Source organism: Danio aesculapii, chromosome 21, assembly GCF_903798145.1.
Source record: "Danio aesculapii chromosome 21, fDanAes4.1, whole genome shotgun sequence".
In the NCBI taxonomy this organism is placed as follows: domain Eukaryota; kingdom Metazoa; phylum Chordata; class Actinopteri; order Cypriniformes; family Danionidae; genus Danio; species Danio aesculapii.
Genome location: NC_079455.1, coordinates 17,192,411 through 17,214,815, shown reverse-complemented (window position 1 = coordinate 17,214,815; position 22,405 = coordinate 17,192,411). Strand labels below are relative to the sequence as shown.

General features: G+C 34.0%; 1 protein-coding gene across 2 annotated transcripts; it reads left to right on the top strand.

The window, feature by feature from the left end:
• The first annotated feature begins 2,400 nt into the window (after positions 1 to 2,400).
• slc22a6l (solute carrier family 22 member 6, like) lies at positions 2,401 to 20,323 on the top strand. 2 transcript variants are annotated; one of them, XM_056447134.1, is made up of 11 exons: positions 2,401 to 2,482; positions 5,380 to 5,867; positions 10,479 to 10,582; positions 10,691 to 10,845; positions 12,792 to 12,960; positions 13,973 to 14,096; positions 15,067 to 15,182; positions 16,832 to 17,046; positions 18,741 to 18,849; positions 19,128 to 19,331; positions 19,799 to 20,323. In XM_056447134.1, the coding sequence occupies exons 2-11, from the start codon at positions 5,475 to 5,477 to the stop codon at positions 19,890 to 19,892; spliced, it is 1,683 nt and encodes a 560-aa protein (XP_056303109.1). In that variant the 5' UTR covers positions 2,401 to 2,482; positions 5,380 to 5,474; the 3' UTR covers positions 19,893 to 20,323. The 2 variants fall into 2 exon arrangements, with proteins under 2 accessions (XP_056303109.1, XP_056303108.1); XM_056447133.1 differs by having other exon boundaries at positions 2,423 to 2,716.
• The last annotated feature ends 2,082 nt before the right edge of the window (positions 20,324 to 22,405 follow it).

Genomic DNA, 22,405 nt, shown 5'->3' with positions numbered 1-22,405 from the left:
TTATATAAGATAAATGATCTTAAGTAAAACAAATGCATTTATAGAGATGGTATGTAAGTATAAAATATTACTCATCTAAAATGGAGGCCACTTGAATGGTTTGTGAGCACAATAAAGTACACACAGCATGCCATATTATCTGATAGTTGTAAGAAATAATTTCAAAAAGCAATTGACTGTGTAAAGCCACATAAAACAAAACAAAAATATGATGAATATGCAGAGTCAAGCGGCTAATTACCCAGAATCAGCTGAGGTGAAGTGACGGCGATCAGATCGAGACCTAGCTGTCACTCAAGTTGCCACGCCCTTAATTTTGCAGACTTAATATAACAATATAAACTAAACGGATGAGTTATAAAAAAAAAATAAATCGCCCTCCTCACAGTTGTCATGAAGGGTAATATTAGCTGTATGAACCAAAATCGTTCTTTGTACCAGGCTGTAAACACCATTTTTTCTGCTGTAAAGTAGGCCATTTTTAACAGTGAGGTCAATAGAAATTTGCTCTATAATGGAGCCAGGACTAGTGGAATTTCGATGAATTGCAGTTTCATTTACTTCCGTATTGGCTTCACGAGGGAGAGCGGGAGGTTGCTGCTTGGATTTAGCTACCAATGACGGTTGCTCAGCTCAGCTGCTTCAAAATACCATTAAAGGCAAGCTTCCTTCATGTAAACTAAAACCCAAGATTGGTGCAAACTAAACTGAAACTTAACAGGCAAGCCAGCCAATGCAGCTGCATAATGCAGGCCCATGGACTGTTTTGACAATGGTTTTTGGTATTTTTCTTACTTTAAACAAGCAAAGATTGTTGCTGTCTGGAGGATTAGAGAGCTCCCTGAAGTAATCTAAAATACATTAAATTGTGTGAACACTTTTTTATTAAAAGTAACAATAATATTGAATTAATCTATTATTATTACTATTATTATTATTCTAAGAAAACAATACAATATTAATTAAAATAAACCAAAATATATATTCAGATCTAAATATTTTGTATCAAAAATGTCTTGGGTCAGTTATTCCTGAAAAAAGTTCCTTTCATGTACTAAATTAACAACAGAAACACACACCTACTGTATATATTTGCAGTTAGTGTTTTACGGTGGCTGGTTTCTCGGTAATAAAAAAATAAAGAAAATCCTTGTAAGTTTAGCATTTACTGCCATTTTACAACCTATGCTATAGGTACAAGGTACAAAAAACCACAATCAAATGTTTGAGCATTCTAGACCTGTCCCAGTATCCACTCTTGCACTTGAATGTCCTACATTTGGGTATCAAGACCACAAATTAGTGCAGAACTATTGATTAACCAATCGTACCCACTAAGTGTTGTATAAATGCAAGTAAAGTTTTTTACAAGTCTTTAATTACACATTTTGTACATTTAAATCAAATTTACATTTATGATCAACGATCCCTATTAATGGCATTACAAAATGTCAATTCCCTTGAATCAATTATAAAATATGCAACACCTCACATTTCGTAAAAATGGTATGCAATTTCTAATTAGATTGGCATTTAGAAAGTTTTCCTTAACATCTTTCCTTAGGATGTAATGAACAATGAAATACACCTAGCCTCAAAATATCACTCTGAAGCAGTATTGTGGATTTTATATGTGAAGGTTACCCAGTTTTCATACCTGTCACAGTCCAGTGCACATACTGTCCAGTGCGTGTGCTCTTAAATGGATAAATATAAAATAAAACCTTGTCATTTATTTATTCATGTTGCCTTTATGAGTTTCTTTCTTCTGTTGAGCACAAAAAATAAAATATTTTAAAAATACTAGTTGCTGGCACCCATCCACTTCCAAAATAGGAACAAAAAAAGTCAGTGGGTGCCAGCTACACACGTTTATTTTGTGTTCAACAGAAGAAAGAAACAAATAGGTTCTGAACAAGTGAGGGTGAGTAAATGATGACAGAATTTGATTTTCATTTAAGTGGCCAACACCTCAAGGTTGGGTATTGGGACATTTTCAGAGATCTCAGTCCACTACGTAATCAGCAGTGTTCACACTTACTCAAATAAACAGACCTAAAATGTGTAGGTATCCCAGTAAAAAGAGCTATATTATTGATATGACCTTTTTTAGATGTAGATTTATGGCCTCGCAGTTAACCGAGTGTATTGATGAGGTAAAAGGTTGAACTTGGAGTGTCTAAGGACAGCTAGGAGCCCGTCGATGACTAAATATCTTTGGTTACTCTTCTACTTGTCTTATCTGTTGGTTCCCACTTGCTCAATTTGTCATGTAAACAGAATGTTCATCCTTTGTCCCACTCAACAGCTAAGCCTGCCGTCAGTAATTATGCCTTAAAATCATTAATTTTCCATAATCCCCTCCCCTTTCACATTCATAATGAGACATAAAGTCCCGGACACTAATCTACCCCAAGTAGTGCTCGGCTCCTCACAGTAAGAACCCACCAGCGGGACACTGAACCAGCTTCAGGACTCAGAGGTTAGTGAAGGATTCCAGAGGCAGAACAACTTTATCTTTGCCTGGACTTCATGGAGCTGTAATCTACAGCAAACCTGTTGTGGTTTATTTCCACCCAAAAGCCTGAGGAATTTCAGAGCTGATTACACAACCGAGCATAACAGTTACTGTATTCATTTCTCTGAATGAGAATCATTTTGTAGCTCTGTTTTTTTTTTTTCTCAAGGGGAAAATCTCAGGACATCCTTCGAGCAGGTGTGTGTGTGCACTCGGTTATTTATGTCTTATTTTTATTACCTTTTTTTGCATTTTAGGCATAAGCCAAAAGTCATAGTGTATTTTTTAACAATTAATTGCCTATTAACAAAAACAAAAAGCAACACAGCGAATTAGACTAAAACAGCTTTTACTTGTGAAACTACAATACTTATAAAAAACATTGCTTATAATGCATAAAATGGTTATAGGCATTACATACAAATGACTGTTTTTAAATGTAGTTTAATGCAGTTTCATCTGGTATTCAATTTGCCTAACGTTTTAAGCTAATGTGCTGCATACACAAAAAATATGTAAAATAAATTTTTGCTCAGATATTACTAGTACCTTAAGAAATTATTCAAATAATGCAGTGAATTAAAGGTGAATGCTTGAAGTAGAAGGACTTAAATATTTTCCTTGTAAAACTACGTTGTAACTTGCTTGCAGCTTTGAAAAGCCCTTTTAAAATATACAGTACCTGTATAAAATCATCATGTTCTTTTGAATTAATTACTTTATTTGTCATACAGCCTCAAATCAAATCAAATTCTAAATAACTTTTCCTGCATTTGAAATGTTTTAGTAGCCTTCTTCTAACCTGTGCCAGCTTATCTATATTTATGCAAATTTTAGCTTTGAAAGCAGGCTGTTATGTGAGTAAAAGTGTAGATTTTCACAGGGTATGATGATTTTCTATAAGCACTGCACATTGAAAAACATTATTCAAAGATAATTCCTTGGATTTACTCAATTTTTTTACGTTAAGTGGTTGTAAACAATTTATTTGGGCTGAATTTAAACAAACAAATTAAGTTGAACATTATTAAATTTAATTTGTTTGTTTAAATTCAACACAAATAAATTGTTTGCAACAGTTTTGCATGCAACACTTTTTTTAGTGTACATAAAATCTCCATGTTTATAATTATATTTTAAAGCTAAAAAATATTAAGTTATATGTTTTATCCATTGTTGTATCTTTCTTTGTCTTATTTATTCAATGTAATGTAATGCATTATACATAATATAGCATATGGAATTAACATATTAATAATATATAATATAAAAATCTAAAATCTCTATTCAGTTGTATTGAATTTAAGGTATAATATCTTAATAAACTTATAAAACTTGAGTTTTGATATTGCTTTTAAATTAATGAGAAGTTTTTCCAGCGCAATATCACGGCAATTCGTAACTTTGATTTAGTGGCTAATTCATATGAACTCATGTGATCTCATTCATACAATTTAGTCCGATTTGCTCATCCCCAATGATGGTTGGGTTTAGGGGCGGGGTTGGGTACATTTTCGTACGACTGAACTACGAATTAACCACTAAACTGAAAGACTGAAATAGTATTTTCTTATAAAAATACTTATAAAGTAACGCCTTACAATAAGGTTGTGTTAGTCAATGTTAGGTAATGCATTTACTAACATGAACAAACAATGAACAATACATTTACTACAGTACTGGTTCAAGTTAGTTAACGTTAGTTAATGAAAATAGAGTTGTTCATCATCAGTTCATGTTAACTCACATTGCATTAACCAGTGTTAACTAGCAGGAATTTGGATGTTTATAATGCATTAGTAAATGTTGAATTATGATTAATAAATGCTGTACAAGTATTGTTCATACATAGTTCATATTAGTAAATGCATTAACTAATGAACCCTATTGTACAGTGTGACCAAATACTATAACAAACTCTGTCCTGTTTGCAAGTTTAAAAAAAAGATGTTATCCCCATTATGGTTACAAGCAAATATTGCCGAGCTTGTACACAGAAACTAATAACCACGCACACTGAATTAACTTTGACTGAGGCACTGGATGCGCCGCTCGAAGCCGCGACACGGCACACCAGACACTCTCTGTGGCACACCAGAAACATGAAGTGTCCCGAATTGTCGCGCCACGCATTTTTTAATTCTAAACATAGGTTTCTATCAGCCCAGCCGTCGACTTGAGTGTACCCTGATAGAAACCTATGTTTAGAATTCTAAAACGCATGCTAGTTAAGATCACAGGGAGCTTCTGTGATCGCGAGAAATGCAAAAGACTGAAGTATAAGGTAGACTCAATGAGAAGTACACATGTTTGCAAACCTACTTAAAGATACAACCAATAATTCCGATTAGAGCGATAATGTGGAGAATATTGCTCTTGTGTTGAGCCCAATGAGCCTTGCATCTAAAAATAGAGCTAGGGTGTTCCTTTAGTGATATCACTTCAACTCACGCTGAAAATGGCGGACGTGAATCAACAAACTGAGGATATGATGATGCACCTGTCAATCAATATTGGTGGGCGGGGGGACCGCACTCCTACGTAAAGATGCGGTCGGTTTGAAAACTGCTCCAATTGGTCCACTGTTTTTTATGTTGTTAAATTGAAAAAAAGCACTGGGTGTGCTTATAACACCCCAATATGACGGTCTATACACCATACATGCACATATGTCTGTCCAAACAGCTTGAAAAGTAGACTTTTTTACCATAGGTGCCCTTTAAATGATTATAAAAATAAATTATTCATCATTTCATTTGTTCATGCTGCAGCATAATTACTTTATGAACGCAATATAATTATATTTTGAGAACAAACAAATACAGGGCATTTGATAAATGTATCTTATCTTACTCCCACAGATTGTACGTTTTTACGACCGACTCGCTCCTCAAAGCAGAACATTAGGTTATAAAGCACACATTCGTCACGTGAGCCCTCATACCTGTGAAATCCCATGGCGTTCTCCGACCTGTTGGAGCAGGTAGGCAGCACGGGACGTTTCCAAGTCCTGCATGTGACCCTGTTGAGCATGCCAATCCTGATGATGGCCAGCCATAACCTGCTGCAGAACTTTGTGGCCGCTGTGCCCCCTCACCACTGCCAACCTCATGCCAACCTCTCCATGTCCTCCACTGATGCTGTGGATGTGCTACGGGCCACGGTGCCGCTGGGTCTAAATGGCAAACTGGAGCGGTGCAAACGCTATGCCACTCCTCAGTGGCAGATCCTGAGCCTCAACACTTCGGAGAGCCTGTGGGACGAGAGCATGACAGAGACAGAGACGCAGAGCTGTGAGGACGGATGGTTCTACAACATGACTGAAATGAGCAGTACTATTATTACTGAGGCAAGTAATTTATTAATAATTATTAACAAAAACAGCTTAAAGAAATAATGGGCCTGTCTGTGCAGTGATTCAATAAAAGTGCTTTGAGTCCAAATAATGTCATAGGACAATATTAGAAATAAAACAGCAGGATGTTTCTAGGGTTCACTTGAGGGCATCTTCACTCTCTCAAGGTGGTCTCAAATTACTTAAAATATGAAAAAAGGGCTTTAGAATAAGTTTCAATGGCTAAAACTCAAGATATAAGCTGATAACAACACCCAAATGGAGATGGGTCTGGATGCAGACCTGGTGCAGTGCAATCTGGGCTGCATACAATTCTTTTTAACGCGCTCACCTAACACCACCCCTAACCCTACCCCTCACAGTGACGTCGCTCGCTCCATTTAAGTGCATTGTGTCTGACATTGCATCGATGAATGATGCAATCTCAGCTTGCATCATAAAGGCTGCATCCGGATACTATTGCCCAAATGGGTGAAATGGCCTGAAATGGGTACGCACAAAAAGCAGGCAAAATGAGGATACACTGAAAAAAAGGTTCATTGCAAATTATTGCAAACAATTTATATAAGCTGAATTTAAACAAACCAAAGAAGTGAATTCAATACAAGTGCTTTGAGTCCAAATAATATTATAGCACAACATTAGAAATAAAACAGCAGGATGTTTCTAGGGTTCACTTGAGGGCATCTTCACACTCTCAAGGTGGTCTCAAATTACTTAAAATATGAAAAAAAGGCTTTAGAATAAGTTTCAATGGCTAAAACTCAAGACATAAGCTGATAACATAGTTTATTTCCGCCAAATGGGGGAAATGGCCTGAAATGGGTACGCACAAAAAGCAGACAAAATGAGGATACACTGAAAAAAAGTTTCATTGCAAATTATTGCAAACAATTTATATAAGCTGAATTTAATCAAACCAAAGAAGTTAATTCAATAAAAGTGCTTTGAGTCCAAATAATGTAACAGCATGTATTAGAAATAACAATCAGAATATTGGAAAAAACATAAAAAATATTAGAAATAAAATGTTAGAACTAAAACAATGTTTCCAGGGTTAACTAGATGGCATCTTCACATTCTCAAGGTGGTCTCAAATTACTTAACACATAAAAAAATGGGTAACACTTGATAATAACTACACGCTATGAATCATCTATTAAGCATTAGCAACTAGTGAATTCATCATTTGTTAAGCATTAACTCTACATTAATAAAGGTTAGTTTTATAACGTTAGGTTTATAAATACAGCTACAAATGCTGTATTCTTGACTTGCCAGCATATTTATAATGTGTTTAATAGTTGTAATTTCATACTTGTCTTACTTATAAATTGTTCATTGCTAAATTTAGTATAGCATTATTTACAACTCATTTGTATAAGAGTAGTTGGTGGCTTTTAGAATAATTCAGAATGAGTCAGTAAACGATTAATAAACTATTCAAATCAAGAAGCATATAGTAATAGTTACTATGTATGTCAATGGTTAATGAATGCTTTATTAACTCAATTTTATGCAGTTTTGTGACCTAATCTAAAGTGAGGACAATTTATGCTTTATAAATCACTGATAAATGCCAATTAAAGGCTTGGTATCAGATGAATAATTGTTTGCAATTGTATCTAAAAAAAATTAAATTACTGGAAACTTTAAACATTGCCAAATAACAGTAGTGTCAAAATACAATTAGAAATAAATACAATTAAATAAAATTGAATAAGACAACGACAATATATTAATTTAACGATATAGCATGATACAACATTCTTTTTTTCCAGTTTAGAATAAAACTGAGCCTTTAGTTCTCATTTATAAGGGATTTATAAAGTCCTCACTTTAGATTAGGTCACAAAAACTGCATGAAGTTGTGTTAATAAAGCATTTATTAACATACATAGTAACAATGAATATATGCCTGAATAATAAGACGTATGAACATTGATTTTAATAGTTTATTAATCATTTACTAACTCATTCTGAATGATCTTAAAATAGCACCAACTATTCTTAAATTACCAATTTGTAAATCATGTAATTTATTATGAAGTAATGAAAAAATCATCATTAACAACATATGAAAATACAATCATTAAGCACATTATAAACATTCTTATAAGTCAAGAATACAGCATTTGTAGCTGTATTTATAAACTGCTTACTAACGTGCGTAAATGTAGAGATAATGCTTAACCAAAGATGAATTTACTATTTGCTAATGCTTAATAAATGATTCATAGTGTGTAGTTATTATCAAGTGTTACCAAAAAAAGGCTTTAAAATAAGTTTCAACAGCTAAAACTCAAGATATAAGCTGATCATATTTTATCCCTCCAAATGGGGGGAAATTTACTAAAATGGATGTGCAGAAAAATCAGGCAAAACGAGCATACAGGGTGATGACAACATACCCGGCTGCAGAAAGCACCACATTTTCTTGTTCTTTTTTTTTTTTTACAAACCAGCTGCTTTGGATTTAGAAATTTGTTTAAAGACAAATCTAGCCTGCACCTGGTTCACACCAGCGCAATCTGTGTAAAAAGAAACCAATACTGCTGTGAAATGATATACAATGTTACAAAAAACTACAGTGATACAAAGAACATAGCAGTGTTGGGAAGTAGCTAGCTACAAGAAGCTCACCTACTAGCTTGTCCACACTCCATTTTGTGAACCTGCAATGTTCTGAAGCATTACAGCATCATTTTACAAGATTGCTACACTAGTGTTTACAGCCATCTTTTGGCACATCACGTCAAGGTTTTACGTTTATTTTTTATTATTTTATTACTGTTCATATCGTTCAGGGAACAAAAGTTGAAATTCAATACATAATGTACTCAAACAGCTGGCAATTAAACTGAAGTAGAGTGTTGTGCAAGGGCTTCAATAAAATCAACTCTGGCACTGGAGCCATGTCATTTTGTTTGGAGAAAATGCTACCATGTGCTTTATCGAAGTTAATTATTTTGCTATTGAAATTTAAGTTAATTATTTTGCTATTGCATTTGTGGCAGTTTTGCACTTTGAGTCTTGACACAGTCTGATATATTTGAAAACTGTGTAATAAAACATTAAGCTTTGGCATTAAAATTGTATTACACTGTGGCGCAGTGGGTAGCACAATCGTCTCACAGCAAGAAGGTCGCTGGTTCAGTTGGCATTTCTGTGTGGAGTTTGCATGTTCTCTCTGGATTTACTCCAGGTGCTCCGGTTTCCCCCACAAGTCCAAAGACATGCGCTATAGGTGAATTGGATAAGCAAAATTGGCCAGTGTATGTGTGAATGAGAGTGTATGGGTGTTTCCAAGTGATGGGTTGCAGCTGGAAGGGCATCCGCTGCGTAAAACATATGCTGGATAAGTTGGCGGTTCATTCCGCTCTGGTGACCCCTGATTAATAAAGGGACTAATCCGAAAAGAAAATTAATGTATGAATGAATCAATGTTATAAGTATATTTTTATATACAAATATTTTTATATGAATGTTTATTCATATTTTTGAAATATATTTTCCTTTATGAAAAAAAATTGATTCAGTGTAGCTAGCTTATTTTTTCAAGACTGTAGTCTGACAGTAGCCGCTTTTGCTGATGAGTAGCTTGTAGCTTATCTAGCTCCTGTTTAAGAGTAGCTTCCGTCACACTGAGAAATATAACTGTTTATTTGGGTCAGTCCTGATAGCTGAATGATTGCCAAGCAACAATCACAGGGGTATGTTTGTAGAGTAATTTACAAACGCTTGGAACACCAGCTCAACCAATCAGAATCGTTAGCCAGAACTCTTTTATAACATTAATTTTAAAGGTTATTTAACATTATGAAAATTAACCATGGTTTTACAACCAAAGAAACAAACTAATAAAAGGCTTAAGATAAGAGTGTAATACTTACCACTTTCCATTTGAAGCATTCTTACAAATTTCCCCCTCCTGCAGAACATAAAAGAAAAAATAATGAAGAACATCACAATGACTTCCATAGTACATTAATAGTGACAATAAACGTTTTGGTTACTGACATTCTTCAAATTATCTTCTTTTGAAACTCATCCAATTTGAGGCTGAAGTAAATCAGTAACTATTTTTATGAAGCACAGTAACCACAAATGACAGTTTCTACACTAACTTAACCATATGTATAGTAAAGCTATGGTTATACAAACGATAATCTATCTTTTAAAACACATGGCTAATACACGTTCTGCTATTATAAAACCAACTGCATGTGTAGAAGATCTGCATATTTACCAAGTGGAAGGTTATATGTAAGGAACAATTGACAACAAGCTGTTGAATTGTTATAAAATAATAGCAAGTGATGTGGCCAGCATCCAAAGCAAAGTGTGCATTATTTTATATTAACTCAACCTTCTCTTAATCCACTAAGGTTACGCCGCAAAAAGACATTGTTCTGATGTTGCATTTTAAAACAATTTTTAGTTTTTTTCCCTCTGACCACTCATATGTGTAATACTAGTTTCGTATGTATTTCATTCAAAGCACTTTAATTGGATTTGATGTTTGATTGTTGTAGGCTGTAATTGTGCATTCAAGCATTCAACAGCCTCAGAGTGCAAGTGTTTAAAAAAATCATTCTCTTTCAGTGGGATTTGGTTTGTGACTACCGTGCGCTCAAGCAAATGAGTCAAACTACCTATATGGGAGGTGTCCTTGTTGGAGCAATAGTTTTTGGAGGACTTTCTGACAGGTTCTGACACCTTTTTACACTTCAGTATAATAACAATACAGTAATAAACTTCAGGTTGAATCCAGAAATGCAGCAACACACTCATTAAATTTTCTGCTTCTGATGTAGATTTGGCCGGCGTGTTTTACTACTGATCTCTAACCTGATGATGGCGATTGGAGGAACGTGTGTTGCCTTCTCCACCTCCTTCACCATGTTTTGTATTTTCCGTGTGTGCTGTGGCATGGCTCTGTCCGGCCTGGTGCTCAACTCCTTCTCTCTTAGTGAGTATGAACTGAATATGGCAGTAACGTGCATCTAGAAATATAAATTTAGAGACTGTTTGCATACTACTATTTGGCTAATTCATCTACAAATACTTTTTTCATTAAGTCCAAGTGCAAATTGGCCACTACTGATTTTACTAGTGCTTATTTGTTATTTTCTATTAATCATTCATTGGATGGACAGTACTTAGCAACCGAATACTAGTTGTTTGTATTGTACTAGTACTTATTCATTAGATCAGGGGTCAGAAAGCTTTTTTTAGCAAAGTGTCATTTCCTATTTTTTTATCAAATGCGTTTTTTAAAGAGCCATACGTGTGTATATAACAATACCTTTATTTATTTATAAACAAATCCATTATTTATGTCCATGCACAACTCAAAAATAAACAAATATGACGCATCAGAATGTATAAAGAAAGGACAATTTACATTTTTTTGCCATTGCTTGAAATGTTTAACTTTACGTGTGTGAGGTTACAATAAAAATGTAAATTACCACAGCACCACATATGCGCATGGTTGAAACGTCCTTTTATTGTCAACAGAGTTCTTATTCATTTTGCTGTGGAAAATACAATATAAAGGGAATTGTAATTATATTTTCAATAGGAAACTGATTTCTAGTAACAGTTCTATTTTTAAAAAATCTGAAATATTATTGAAGAAAAACAGCTGGAGAGCCACATGTGGCTCCCGAGCCTTAGGTTCCCCACCCCTGGATTAGATGCTACTACTTTGAGTAGTGACTAGCAAATAAATATTTGTAATTAGTAATAAATGTAAAACAATTGCCCATGGCTTCTATGGAAATCTGTCATTGAGAAACCAGATATTCAATTTTGACTAGTATGTTTCCAACTTCTGATACATATTTCTATAGTAGTTTTTCTGTTTTTTACATTCTATTAATTTCTGACAAGTAATCTAAAATAATCTGCCAATGGGGTAAGCAAAATAATCTTATGTCAAAAGGAAAAACTAGATTATTTTGCTTGTTTTAAAGGCAATGTCAATTAATTTTGGCTAATCTTTTCTTAACAAGACGATAAGTTTTGCTTTTCCAAAATATTATTTTTGATTTAAGAATTTTTAGATATTTGGACTAGAAACAAGAAAAAAAAGTCCAAGTAAGAAAAGTATTTTGCAGTGTAATATTAAAAGATTGGTCTCAGTGATGGGTTGCAGCTGGAAATGCATCCGCTGCCTAAAAGATATGCTGGATAAGTTGGCGGTTCATTCCGCTGTGGTGACCCCAGATTAATAAAGGGACTAAGCCGAAAAGAAAATGAATTAATGAATGAATGCCCTACTGAAAAATCCAGCTTAAACCAGTCTAGGCAGGTTGGCTGGTTTTAGCTGGTCGACCAGCCTGGTTTTAGAGGGGTTTTGGCCATTTCCAGGCTGGTTTCCAGCCATTTCCAGCCTGGTCTTAGCTGGTCAGGCTGGAAAATGACCAGCTAAAACCAGCTCGACCAGCCAAAACCAACTATGTCCAGCTTAAATCAGGCTGGTCAAGCTGGTTTTAGCTGGATTTTGCTGGTCTTTTTCCAGCTTGACCAGCTAAGACCAGGCTGGAAATGGATGGAAACCAGCCTGGAAATGGCCAAAACCCCTCTAAAACCAGGCTGGTCGACCAGCTAAAACCAGCCTGCTGGTTTAAGCTGGATTTTTCAGCAGGGCATGGTTACTAGTCATTCATGAAATAAGCATTTGTATTTTAAATGAGTACTAGCAACACAAAGAGCATAGAAAACGAGTTAGTACCTAAAGGAACCGAATTAAAAAAGATATTTGTGTCAAAAAATAGATAGCCTACTTAGATTTATTAAATAATAGAACAGCTTGCCATACGCTGCCGTCTATTAAAGGAAATGCAGCTTTGACTCACACTGTATTTGGTGCCATCTGGTGTCCTGAAATGTGACTGCTGTCCTTCTCAGTTGTGGAGTGGATCCCCACACGTGTGCGGACAGTGGTGGGCACTGGAACGGGATACTGCTACACCACAGGTCAGCTGATCCTGGCAGCCGTGGCCTACTGCATCAGAGACTGGCGCTGGCTCACACTGGCCGTCTCTCTGCCTTTCTACATCTCCTTCCTCTACTCATGGTGCGTCCCACACTTTCTGTTGAACAAACTCGGATTTTATATCATGTCAAGTACTGTCAGTGTTTACCACTCGATTACAGATGTAAAGAACAAATACATTAGCGTTTCAACATATGTTTTACTATTAAGGCAGCATTTATTTGAAACATTAAAAACAGTAATACTTTGGAATATTATTACAATTCAAATGAACGTTTTTCCATTTTCCAACTTATAATCTAGTTTATGTTTGCGATTGTAAAAGTTAAGCTTCAGTGTTACATAATTATTATGAAATAATTATTATATACATATTAATTTGGTGGTCAAGAACCTATTATTATAATTGTTTATAATTTATTAGTATTAGTCTTTAAAAAACTGGGAATAAATATAGTTAGTATATGTATATATATGTTGTATATTAGTGTTACACAACATACTATTAAGTTATTAATTTGAATAATAAGTGTTACATGTACTTTATCATCAAATTTTTTCATAAAATATTGTTATTGTAAATGTGTACTGTTACGTTGTTGAGATACTATTGTCGCTTTCATTAATAGATGATTTTTTTATTGTTTATTAGTTGTTTTATTTTGTTTTCATTTTACTTTAGATTTTCTGTGATTTTATTGTGCATTTTTGCCATTTCAGTTTTAATTATTTTAGTACTTTAAGTAAACTTATATTAAAGAGTGAAATATTAATTGTATGATGAAGAAACTATTTATGCAAATTATTTCAGTTAATACTAATTCCAAGTTTTATGATTTTCGATGTAACAAAGAAATGAAAATTGTGTAGTAAAATTCCTGATATTTAGTAGTCAACAGTTTTCAAAATTAGACAAGGATGGTTGTTGTACGATAGTTTTAGGATAATTTTGATGATGAGGTTTTGACAAACTTCAAATGTTGACCACTGTATACAAATCAACATATAATCAACAATAACAATATATCATATATTGTAAGTATAATTCTGCTATATGTACTGGCAAGCACTTCAAAGTTTCTCTCATCCACAGGTGGTTCTTAGAGTCCGCTCGCTGGCTGGTCCTGACCAAAAAACCAGAGCAAGCAGTCAAAAACCTCAAAACTGTGGCTCGCATTAATGGACGGCATGCAGAGGCCGATAAAATTGACCTTGAGGTACTGCATTATAAGAATTTGCATGTTTACATGCACATTCTTTTACCAATTTAGCTTTAACTGACAATGTGCATGGTCATATGAACACTTTAACCTGTTTTCCATAAACCCGTAATCTGCTTAAAGGGATAGTTCACCCAGAATTCTGTTTTCATTTATCCTCCCTCATGTGGTTTTAAACCTGTATGAGTTTCTTTCTTCTGTTGAACAGTAAAGAATATCTTTTGAAGAATGTTGGTTGCTGGGACCAATTGACTTATACTACAGAAGAAAAAATACAACAGAAGTCAATCGGTACAAGCTACCAGCATTTTTCAGAATATCTTCTATTGTGTTTAACAGAAATGAGAAACTCAAACAGGTTTTGAACAAGTAAAGGGTAAGAAAATAACTGAATTTTCTGTTTTTTTTTTCTGAATTTTGGGTGAACTATACCTTTAAGCATAAACCTATTTTTCCCACTGATTTCACCAAGCATTTAAACACATTGACCTGCCCTCTGTCTGCTTATTGATGTAAGCAATATGTGATACTGCGGATTTAAAGACATTCAGGCAGAGGAAACATTTTGCACTAAGAAAGAAGGAAGTATATTTCAAACTCACGCACATTCTTGACCCAAAGAATCAAAAAAATTATGTTTTCATCTTGTGCAGTATAAATAGAAGTGCTCTTGAGATGATAATATATGAGCAATTCAGTTTATATGTATTTACTTAATATGACAACGGACATAAACACTCAATTTATACTATTTTGGCATCATTACCACCAACTAAACCGATTTAATAAAGGCATAGTTTGCCCAAAAAATTACAATTGTGACATCATGTATTCACCCTTCACTTGTTCCAAACCTGTTTTATCTGTTGAACACAAAGCAGGATATTTTGAAGGATGCTGAACGTGCTCCATGTCAGCATGCTCTGAATAAATTGTAATGCTTACTCTGTTATGGTGGTGCATGCAGATGTTACAGGAGTCCATGAAGAAGGAGATGGCCTGTTCAAAAGGCTCTTACAGCGCTCTAGACCTCATGCGCACATCCACCATGAGGACCATCACCATCTGCCTCAGTGCTGTCTGGTCAGTCCGCCCCACTCATAAATTAACTGCAATATATCGTGACAATGAACATGCATGATATTGTTAATGTGGGCACTTGTGAATAAGTATTTCACTACCGTGTTTATCATAGCACCAAATGCTTGAAATCTTATTTTCAAACAAACATTTTCATATGTTAATCAGGCATACGACGTGCCCGAGAAATTGATTGAAAACAATTCTTTATTGGTCTATGCCACTGTCAAGACTTTACTATAAGAATACATTTTTGAACATTGGTTAATTAAACAAAACTGACAATAAAATCAACTTGTATAGCATTTATTAATCTGTTCATTTCTTAGTTAGTTTAATAACTTAATAAAAGGATAGGGTTTCATTCGTTAAACGATATTTATTACACTATTTATTCATCTTTGTTAATGTTACTTAGTGAAAATTCAGTCAATCATTGTTAATTCATGATAAAAGCTAATTAGTTCCTGTTACGTGGTTCATTTTTAGCTCATATTAGTAAATACATTAACTATGGAACCTTATTGTAAAGTGTGACCATTATGGGCAAAAGTCAACTATTTTAATGTAACAAAAATAATGACTAATACAGTTCAGGGTTGTTTATTTTATATTAAAGAATTAGTTCACTTCTAGAATAACATTTTTCAGCCACACTTTATTTTAGGGTACAATTATTACTATTAAAAAACCATTACCTAAGACTTATTGCACAAAACAATTACTAAAATGCTGCTTATTAATAGTTAGTAAGGTAGAAGTTGGGTTGAGGTATTGGTTAGGATAAGGAATGTAGAATAAAATCATACTTGATAAGTACTACTAAACAGCTAGTATCTTAATAATAAGCAGGTAGTAAGACTGTACTTAAGCTCAAGGTTGTCAAAATTAAGGTTTTTGAAAAATAATTTCAGGATTTTTCTCCATACACAGCTTTATCATAAATAAAAAGTTACAAAACCTATTACGGGAGCAGTAGCTTTTCAAACGCTACATTTTATTTATTTTATTAGGTGCACACTGGTAACTTTTGGGCACATTTTTGTACCTTTAAGGTAATATGAGGTACATATTTGTACTTTTTACAGTATGTATCAATATGCACCTTTAAGGTATAAATGTCGACCTAATAGGTAAAAAAGGGTACCTTTTAAAAGGGTTTGTTGAAAAACAGTGCCAGGTTTTATACCTTTGTTTCTGCGCATGTTCAGTAGACCGGAAAGTTATTAATTTTATTATATATATATATATATATATATATATATATATATATATATATATATATATATATATATATATATATATATATATATATAAGTAAGTACAAAAGATCCTTATTTCTCAGCTAAAGATCTTTTAGAACCCTTTGAAGCTGCATTTAAACTGCATTATAAAAATTGAACCATTGAGCACAATAAAAGTCGACTATATAGAGAAAACTGTTGAAATGTTCTCTTCAAAAACCTTTAATCGTTTTTGATTGAAGAAAGAAAGAAAGAAACTCTCTTAAATGACAAGAAAATGATCAGGAAATGTTATTCTGGAAGTGAACAGTCCTTAAACACAATAAATTCTGTACCAATTCTAGCTACAGTCATTTCATTCAGCTTCTGAACACTAGCACTCTCTGACACTGAACTGTACAATCACAGGTTCTCTACCAGCTTCGCCTACTACGGCCTCTCCATGGATCTGCAGAAATTTGGGGTCAGCATTTACCTCATCCAGATCATCTTTGGAGCGGTGGATATCCCAGCCAAAATCATTGTTACGATATGCATGAGCATGTTAGGACGACGGCCATCTCAGTGCGGCGCTCTGGTCCTGGCTGGCATAATGATACTCATTAATCTTCTGGTGCCTTATGGTGAGAATCAGAGCCTGGCTGTGCATGGAGTGCAGGAATAATACTAAAACTGCAGTCTCATTGTTTCATGGACAGATACTGGATTCAATTTTACTTAATTAATTATAATTATCTGGTCGAAAATATATTCAAGTGAATTTTTTTTTATATAGCTTCAAATTGTATATAAGTATTTTAAAAAAGGAGCATCTTTTAGCAAAATTGAAGATTTGTAATATTTGATGAGTATATTGTTTTATTTGGCACAAATATTAATGGATTTCATTTGCACTCAATATTGTGCATTCTGCTAATATACTAAAAACACAGCTAATGAACATAAAGCTTTGGGGGGAAAATAGATCACTTGAAAAATTCAAAGTTTCTCCAAATGAACTGTATGTTTCAGATATTACTGGCAGCTAGCTCTCTGTAACTCTCACACGGTCGCCCACTAAAGCTAAGCAGGGCTGTGACCGGTCAGTTACACATGGAAAAGCTAGGTTGCTGCCAGAAGTGGTGTTAGTGAGGCCAGCAGGGGCAATCAACCTGCGGTCTGTGTGGGTCCTAACGCCCCAGTATATTGATGGGGACTCTATACTGCTCAGTGAGCGCCATCAATCAGATGAGATGTTAAACCAAGTTCCTGACTCTCTGTGGTCGTTAAAAATCCCAGGATGTCCTTCGAAAAAGAATAGGGGTTTAACCCCGGCATCCTGGCCCAATTTGCCCACTGGCCTCTGTCCATCATGGCCTCCTAACCATCCATATCATAATTGGCTTCATCACTCTGTCAATCAGCTGGTGTGTGGTGTGCGGTCTGGCACAATATGGCTGCCATCGTGTCATCTAGGTGGATGCTGCACACTGGTGGTGGATGAGGAGATTCCCCTAAAGAATGTGTTTTGATTGTCCAGAAAAGCGCTATATAAATATAAGGAATTATTAGTAATTATTATTACTATTATTATTATTAGATATTGGTTTGAGTAAAATGTTAATATTTGTTATATTCTATATTAAATTTCTTTAAATTTTCTAACAAAACTGTTGTCATTATAGCATTTTATCCTCAGAAAGTCAGTCCCTTTAGGAATTTGTAAGTCAAAAATAAAAAATAAATAAAAAAATGTACAAGATTGTCATGTATTTTCACAGCAAAACACAAGATTTGAGGCAAATAATGCCATAAGGTTTGTGAAAAGCAAATGTGAAATACTGGAAAATGTCAATCGGTAAAAATAAAAAATATTTTCTTTTGTATAGATTGAAAATCTGTGTTATTCCACCAAATATAGACTCTTAAAGATCCTCTTGAGTTAAAACACGCTTACTGTGTTGTCTAAAATTCAGTATAAATTTTGTACCTCTTTGCAATTCTATGTAATTAAAAAAACCTTTAAAAACTTTTGGAACACTTTGTAAAAACAACAAAATTGGAACAAATGTCATCAGCAGTTGAAATAAAAACAGAAGAAAAAAAAACTATAAATCATAAATCCTAAACACTGAGAATTTTCAAGTAATCTCTTTTTCATGGCTGCAATACCAGCTGAAACAATGCTGTAGCTGTTTTTCCAGTGAGATCTGGATGTTAGTCTGAGCTTCAGCATCATAATGAAGACCCTGACATTGTGACGTGTGTGAGTTTGACATTCACAGAGCTGATCAGGGAACTGTGTGTTCGTGACTCTTGTTTTTGTGTGCATGTGCAGACCTGCAGATGTTACGCACCAGTCTGGCGGTGATAGGGAAGGGCTGTCTGGCTGCGTCCTTCAACTGTTGTTACCTGTACTCAGGAGAGCTGTATCCTACAGTCATCCGGTAATTACTCTGGAGCCAGCATCATCCTAAAACAAAAAAAAAAAAAAACTGAAATGCTCTTGTGCAAATGGTTGTAACGCTTCTTGAACATTGGGATAGATCATTTCCCCATTCTCTTCTCTTAACTGTTTACTGATGAACAAAGAGTCATTTTTCTTATAAAAGAAACCACTGCACTGAACATCACATATGAGAAGGAAAAGCAACTACACTATACAATAAGATTACACCTACATAATACTATTTTTCTTATGCTATTTTGTTTTGTGTCCTCTTAGTCAGAGCGGGATGGGGTGGGTGTCCATGATGGCTCGGTTTGGAGCGATGGTGGCTCCGATGGTTCTTCTTCTGGGAGATGATTATCCATGGATCCCTGGTTTCATATACGGCGGGGCTCCAATAGTCAGTGGAATCTTTGCCTTCTTTCTCCCAGAAACCCTTTCGCAACCTCTGCCCGATACTATCCAGGATATAGATGAAAGGTAATCTATAGCTTTAACTTCATTCATTCATTTTCTTTTCGGCTTAGTCCCTTTATTAATCAGGGGTTGCCACAGCGGAATGAACCGCCAACCTATCAAGCATATGTTTTACGCAGCGGATGCCCTTCCAGCTGCAACCCATCACTGGGAAACATCCCTACACACTCATTCACACACAAACACTACGGACAATTTTAGCTTACCCAATTCACCTAAACCACGTCTTTGGACTAGTGAGGGAAACCGGAGCTCCCAGAGGAAACCCACGCAAACACGGGGAGAACATGCAAACTCCACACACAAATGTCAACTGACCCAGCCAGGGCTTGATACACATTACTGTTGGATCTGATCCATGATGATGCAACAGAGAATGTAGCACTTAAAGTTAAAATGTGGATGACATTAGTGAAATAAGCATAAATGGGTAACCATAATGTGTCTTGTGTTTCTTTTACCCATTACAGAGGTTTGGCTCGGACAAATTCCAAAAGATCGCCTGAAAAAATAGATTTGGCCATGAAGGATCCCAGCTGTGTCCTCCTGAAAGAGTCTGTTTGAGAGGAGCGCTTCAGTACATCTGGAATACACAAATAGAGATGATAGCTGAACTACTTAAGAGGACTTGAATGGTAATATGAAACCACCAAAAGCTGTGAAGGGTTTCATTGAATTTGAATGATACATAGCATGTGGTTTTTCAAATCTTTCTGACTGCAGTTAATATGTTAAAAGTATTATTTACTTGTACAAACTGTGAAATGGAGCTTTGTGCTCTTTAGAATATTGTACTGTTTTATATACAGAGTGTATGTATGTATGTGTGTGTGTGCGTGCAGTTTTTTTTTATTAAATGAATGATGAAAAAGCATTAAGAATACAAAACCTAATAAATGAGTGGGTTGTATATATTTTAGATCTTTTATTAGGAGTCTTATGTTCAAATGGGCATTCAAATTGAAAAGGCAAAAATAATAAACAATATTAAACAAGTCATTTGCTCTGTTGGTTCTTTGTACGATTTATTACAGCAGATCACAGGCAGATTGCATACATTTGTATTTAAGTATTAAAAGAGTAAATAAGGATGTGGGCAAATGTATATATGGAGACCAAAGCTTTGTCAATGTTTTTTTTTACTCGTTTTTGCACATATTTTATTACAAGCTATTACATCTCCAGCAAGTTGAATCACGGATACAAAGCAAATGAATGCCATCGCAAAAAAATAAAAATAAATCCCAATAATGTGCACAGATAAACCATTTAGAATAAAATATATACTATATCCGCTATATTTTTATAAGTTATATATATAAAAAAAGTGACAGATTTGATTTCAAAGCTTAAAATTTAAATCGTGTACCGGACTCTCTGAATGCTGATGAAGGCTCTGGTTTTAGTCCTTAATCATGTCCAAATTTAGGAACCATTAAAACAATAAATAAAAAGTAAACCATTTTAAAATCAATTATTAATATTTATCTGAATTAGCATTTCAATGACTAAACATATAGCACTAATGTCTATAAAAATCTAACAAATGCATCATATATGCATAGGTAGTCAGCATCAAGGAAAATAAAGATAATGCAAATATAAAAAGATTGTTTTATTTGTTTTAATCATTTGTTAAAAGTGGGAGTTAATGATGTTAGTTCAATTCCACAACATAAGGAAGACGAAAGTCAAGTCATGTCACCAGAGTGATTTTTATTCCAAAATAATAGATTTTTATTAAATGCACATTACATTTTATTAAATTAAATGGTAAGAGCTACTTTCATCATATATTCTATATCATTTACTTGCCATTCTATGTTTTATGTCATTTACATCATATATTTGATTAATATGAATACACTTGTATTTTGAATGGCAGAAAAAAAATCTATTTTGACCTCAAAATAAAGCACTTTCCCTCTGTAAGGATGCAGGACGAGCAGTTTTGTGGTGCTTGTAAATCTATTATACAACAATTATTGTCACAGTAATTACTCTAAACGGTGTAGTTGTTTCACCATAAAATATAAAGAAATTGTAAACCTAAAGAGTCCAAGTGTAATATTTTGGTTATTGCTTGAGACAAAAAAAACTAATATTTCAGAAGAATTAACATTTTTGTGGCGTCAAAACTTTATAATTAGTTGGTCAAACTACAAGAAAGATTTGTGACATATAGTGATATGCATTTATAAATAAAATTAAACAAACAGTTTAACAATTTCCAACAACTCAAAAATAAAAACAGGTCAATCTGACCTGGAACGTAACATCTGTTTAATACTTAAACAGTAAATTTATCCTTTACAGACAGTAATTACTTGGTCGTTTTACGTCAGTTGGCACAAGTTCTGCTAAACTCATCAGTTTCTACAAACTCAGACATTTATGTAAGATGTGAGTGACATTTATTCAGTCACTATTTAACTATTTATGTCAACACGAAGAAACACTGTCACTATTACATAACCACGCAGATGTAGTAAACAAACTAAATTATGTGTAACTAGTGACAGTGCATGATTTAAAGTTTATTTTTAACAGTCTAACACAGTGTTTCCCAACCCTGTTCCCCTGGGCGTTGCTAGACATAAAGCTCTACTGGGGCACGTACCCCCTTCCCCACATACACTATATACACTATATATATGTATATAAATACACTATATATATATATATATATATATATATATATATATATATATATATATATATATATATATATATATATATATATATATATATATATATATATATATATATATATATATATATACATACATACATACATACATACATACACACTATATATACATAAATACACTATTATTCACTATTATTTTGAAGAATAATTATATAATAATCTTAAATGTAACTGGAAAACAATGTTAAGACAACTGGAGTGATATGCTAAGATCATTTAAGAAATTACTTTTGCATAAATATTAATTTCATTTGAATAAAATTTTATTGACAATTAAAAAAAAAAAAAAAAAAAGATGTGTTATAGGATTATCTGTTGTAGACTTGACACATGGCAGATTTAGGTTTGTTAAGTCTTACCTCCCTGA

What these genes read in the sequence shown, in the direction of transcription:
- slc22a6l (XM_056447134.1), top strand. Translation starts at nt 5,475, where the DNA reads ATGGCGTTCTCCGACCTGTTGGAGCAGGTAGGCAGCACGGGACGTTTC. An exon ending in ATCTCCTTCCTCTACTCATG is followed by an intron (nt 12,961 to 13,972) that starts GTGCGTCCCACA and finishes TCTCATCCACAG; the next exon opens with GTGGTTCTTAGAGTCCGCTC. An exon ending in CCGATAAAATTGACCTTGAG is followed by an intron (nt 14,097 to 15,066) that starts GTACTGCATTAT and finishes TGGTGCATGCAG; the next exon opens with ATGTTACAGGAGTCCATGAA.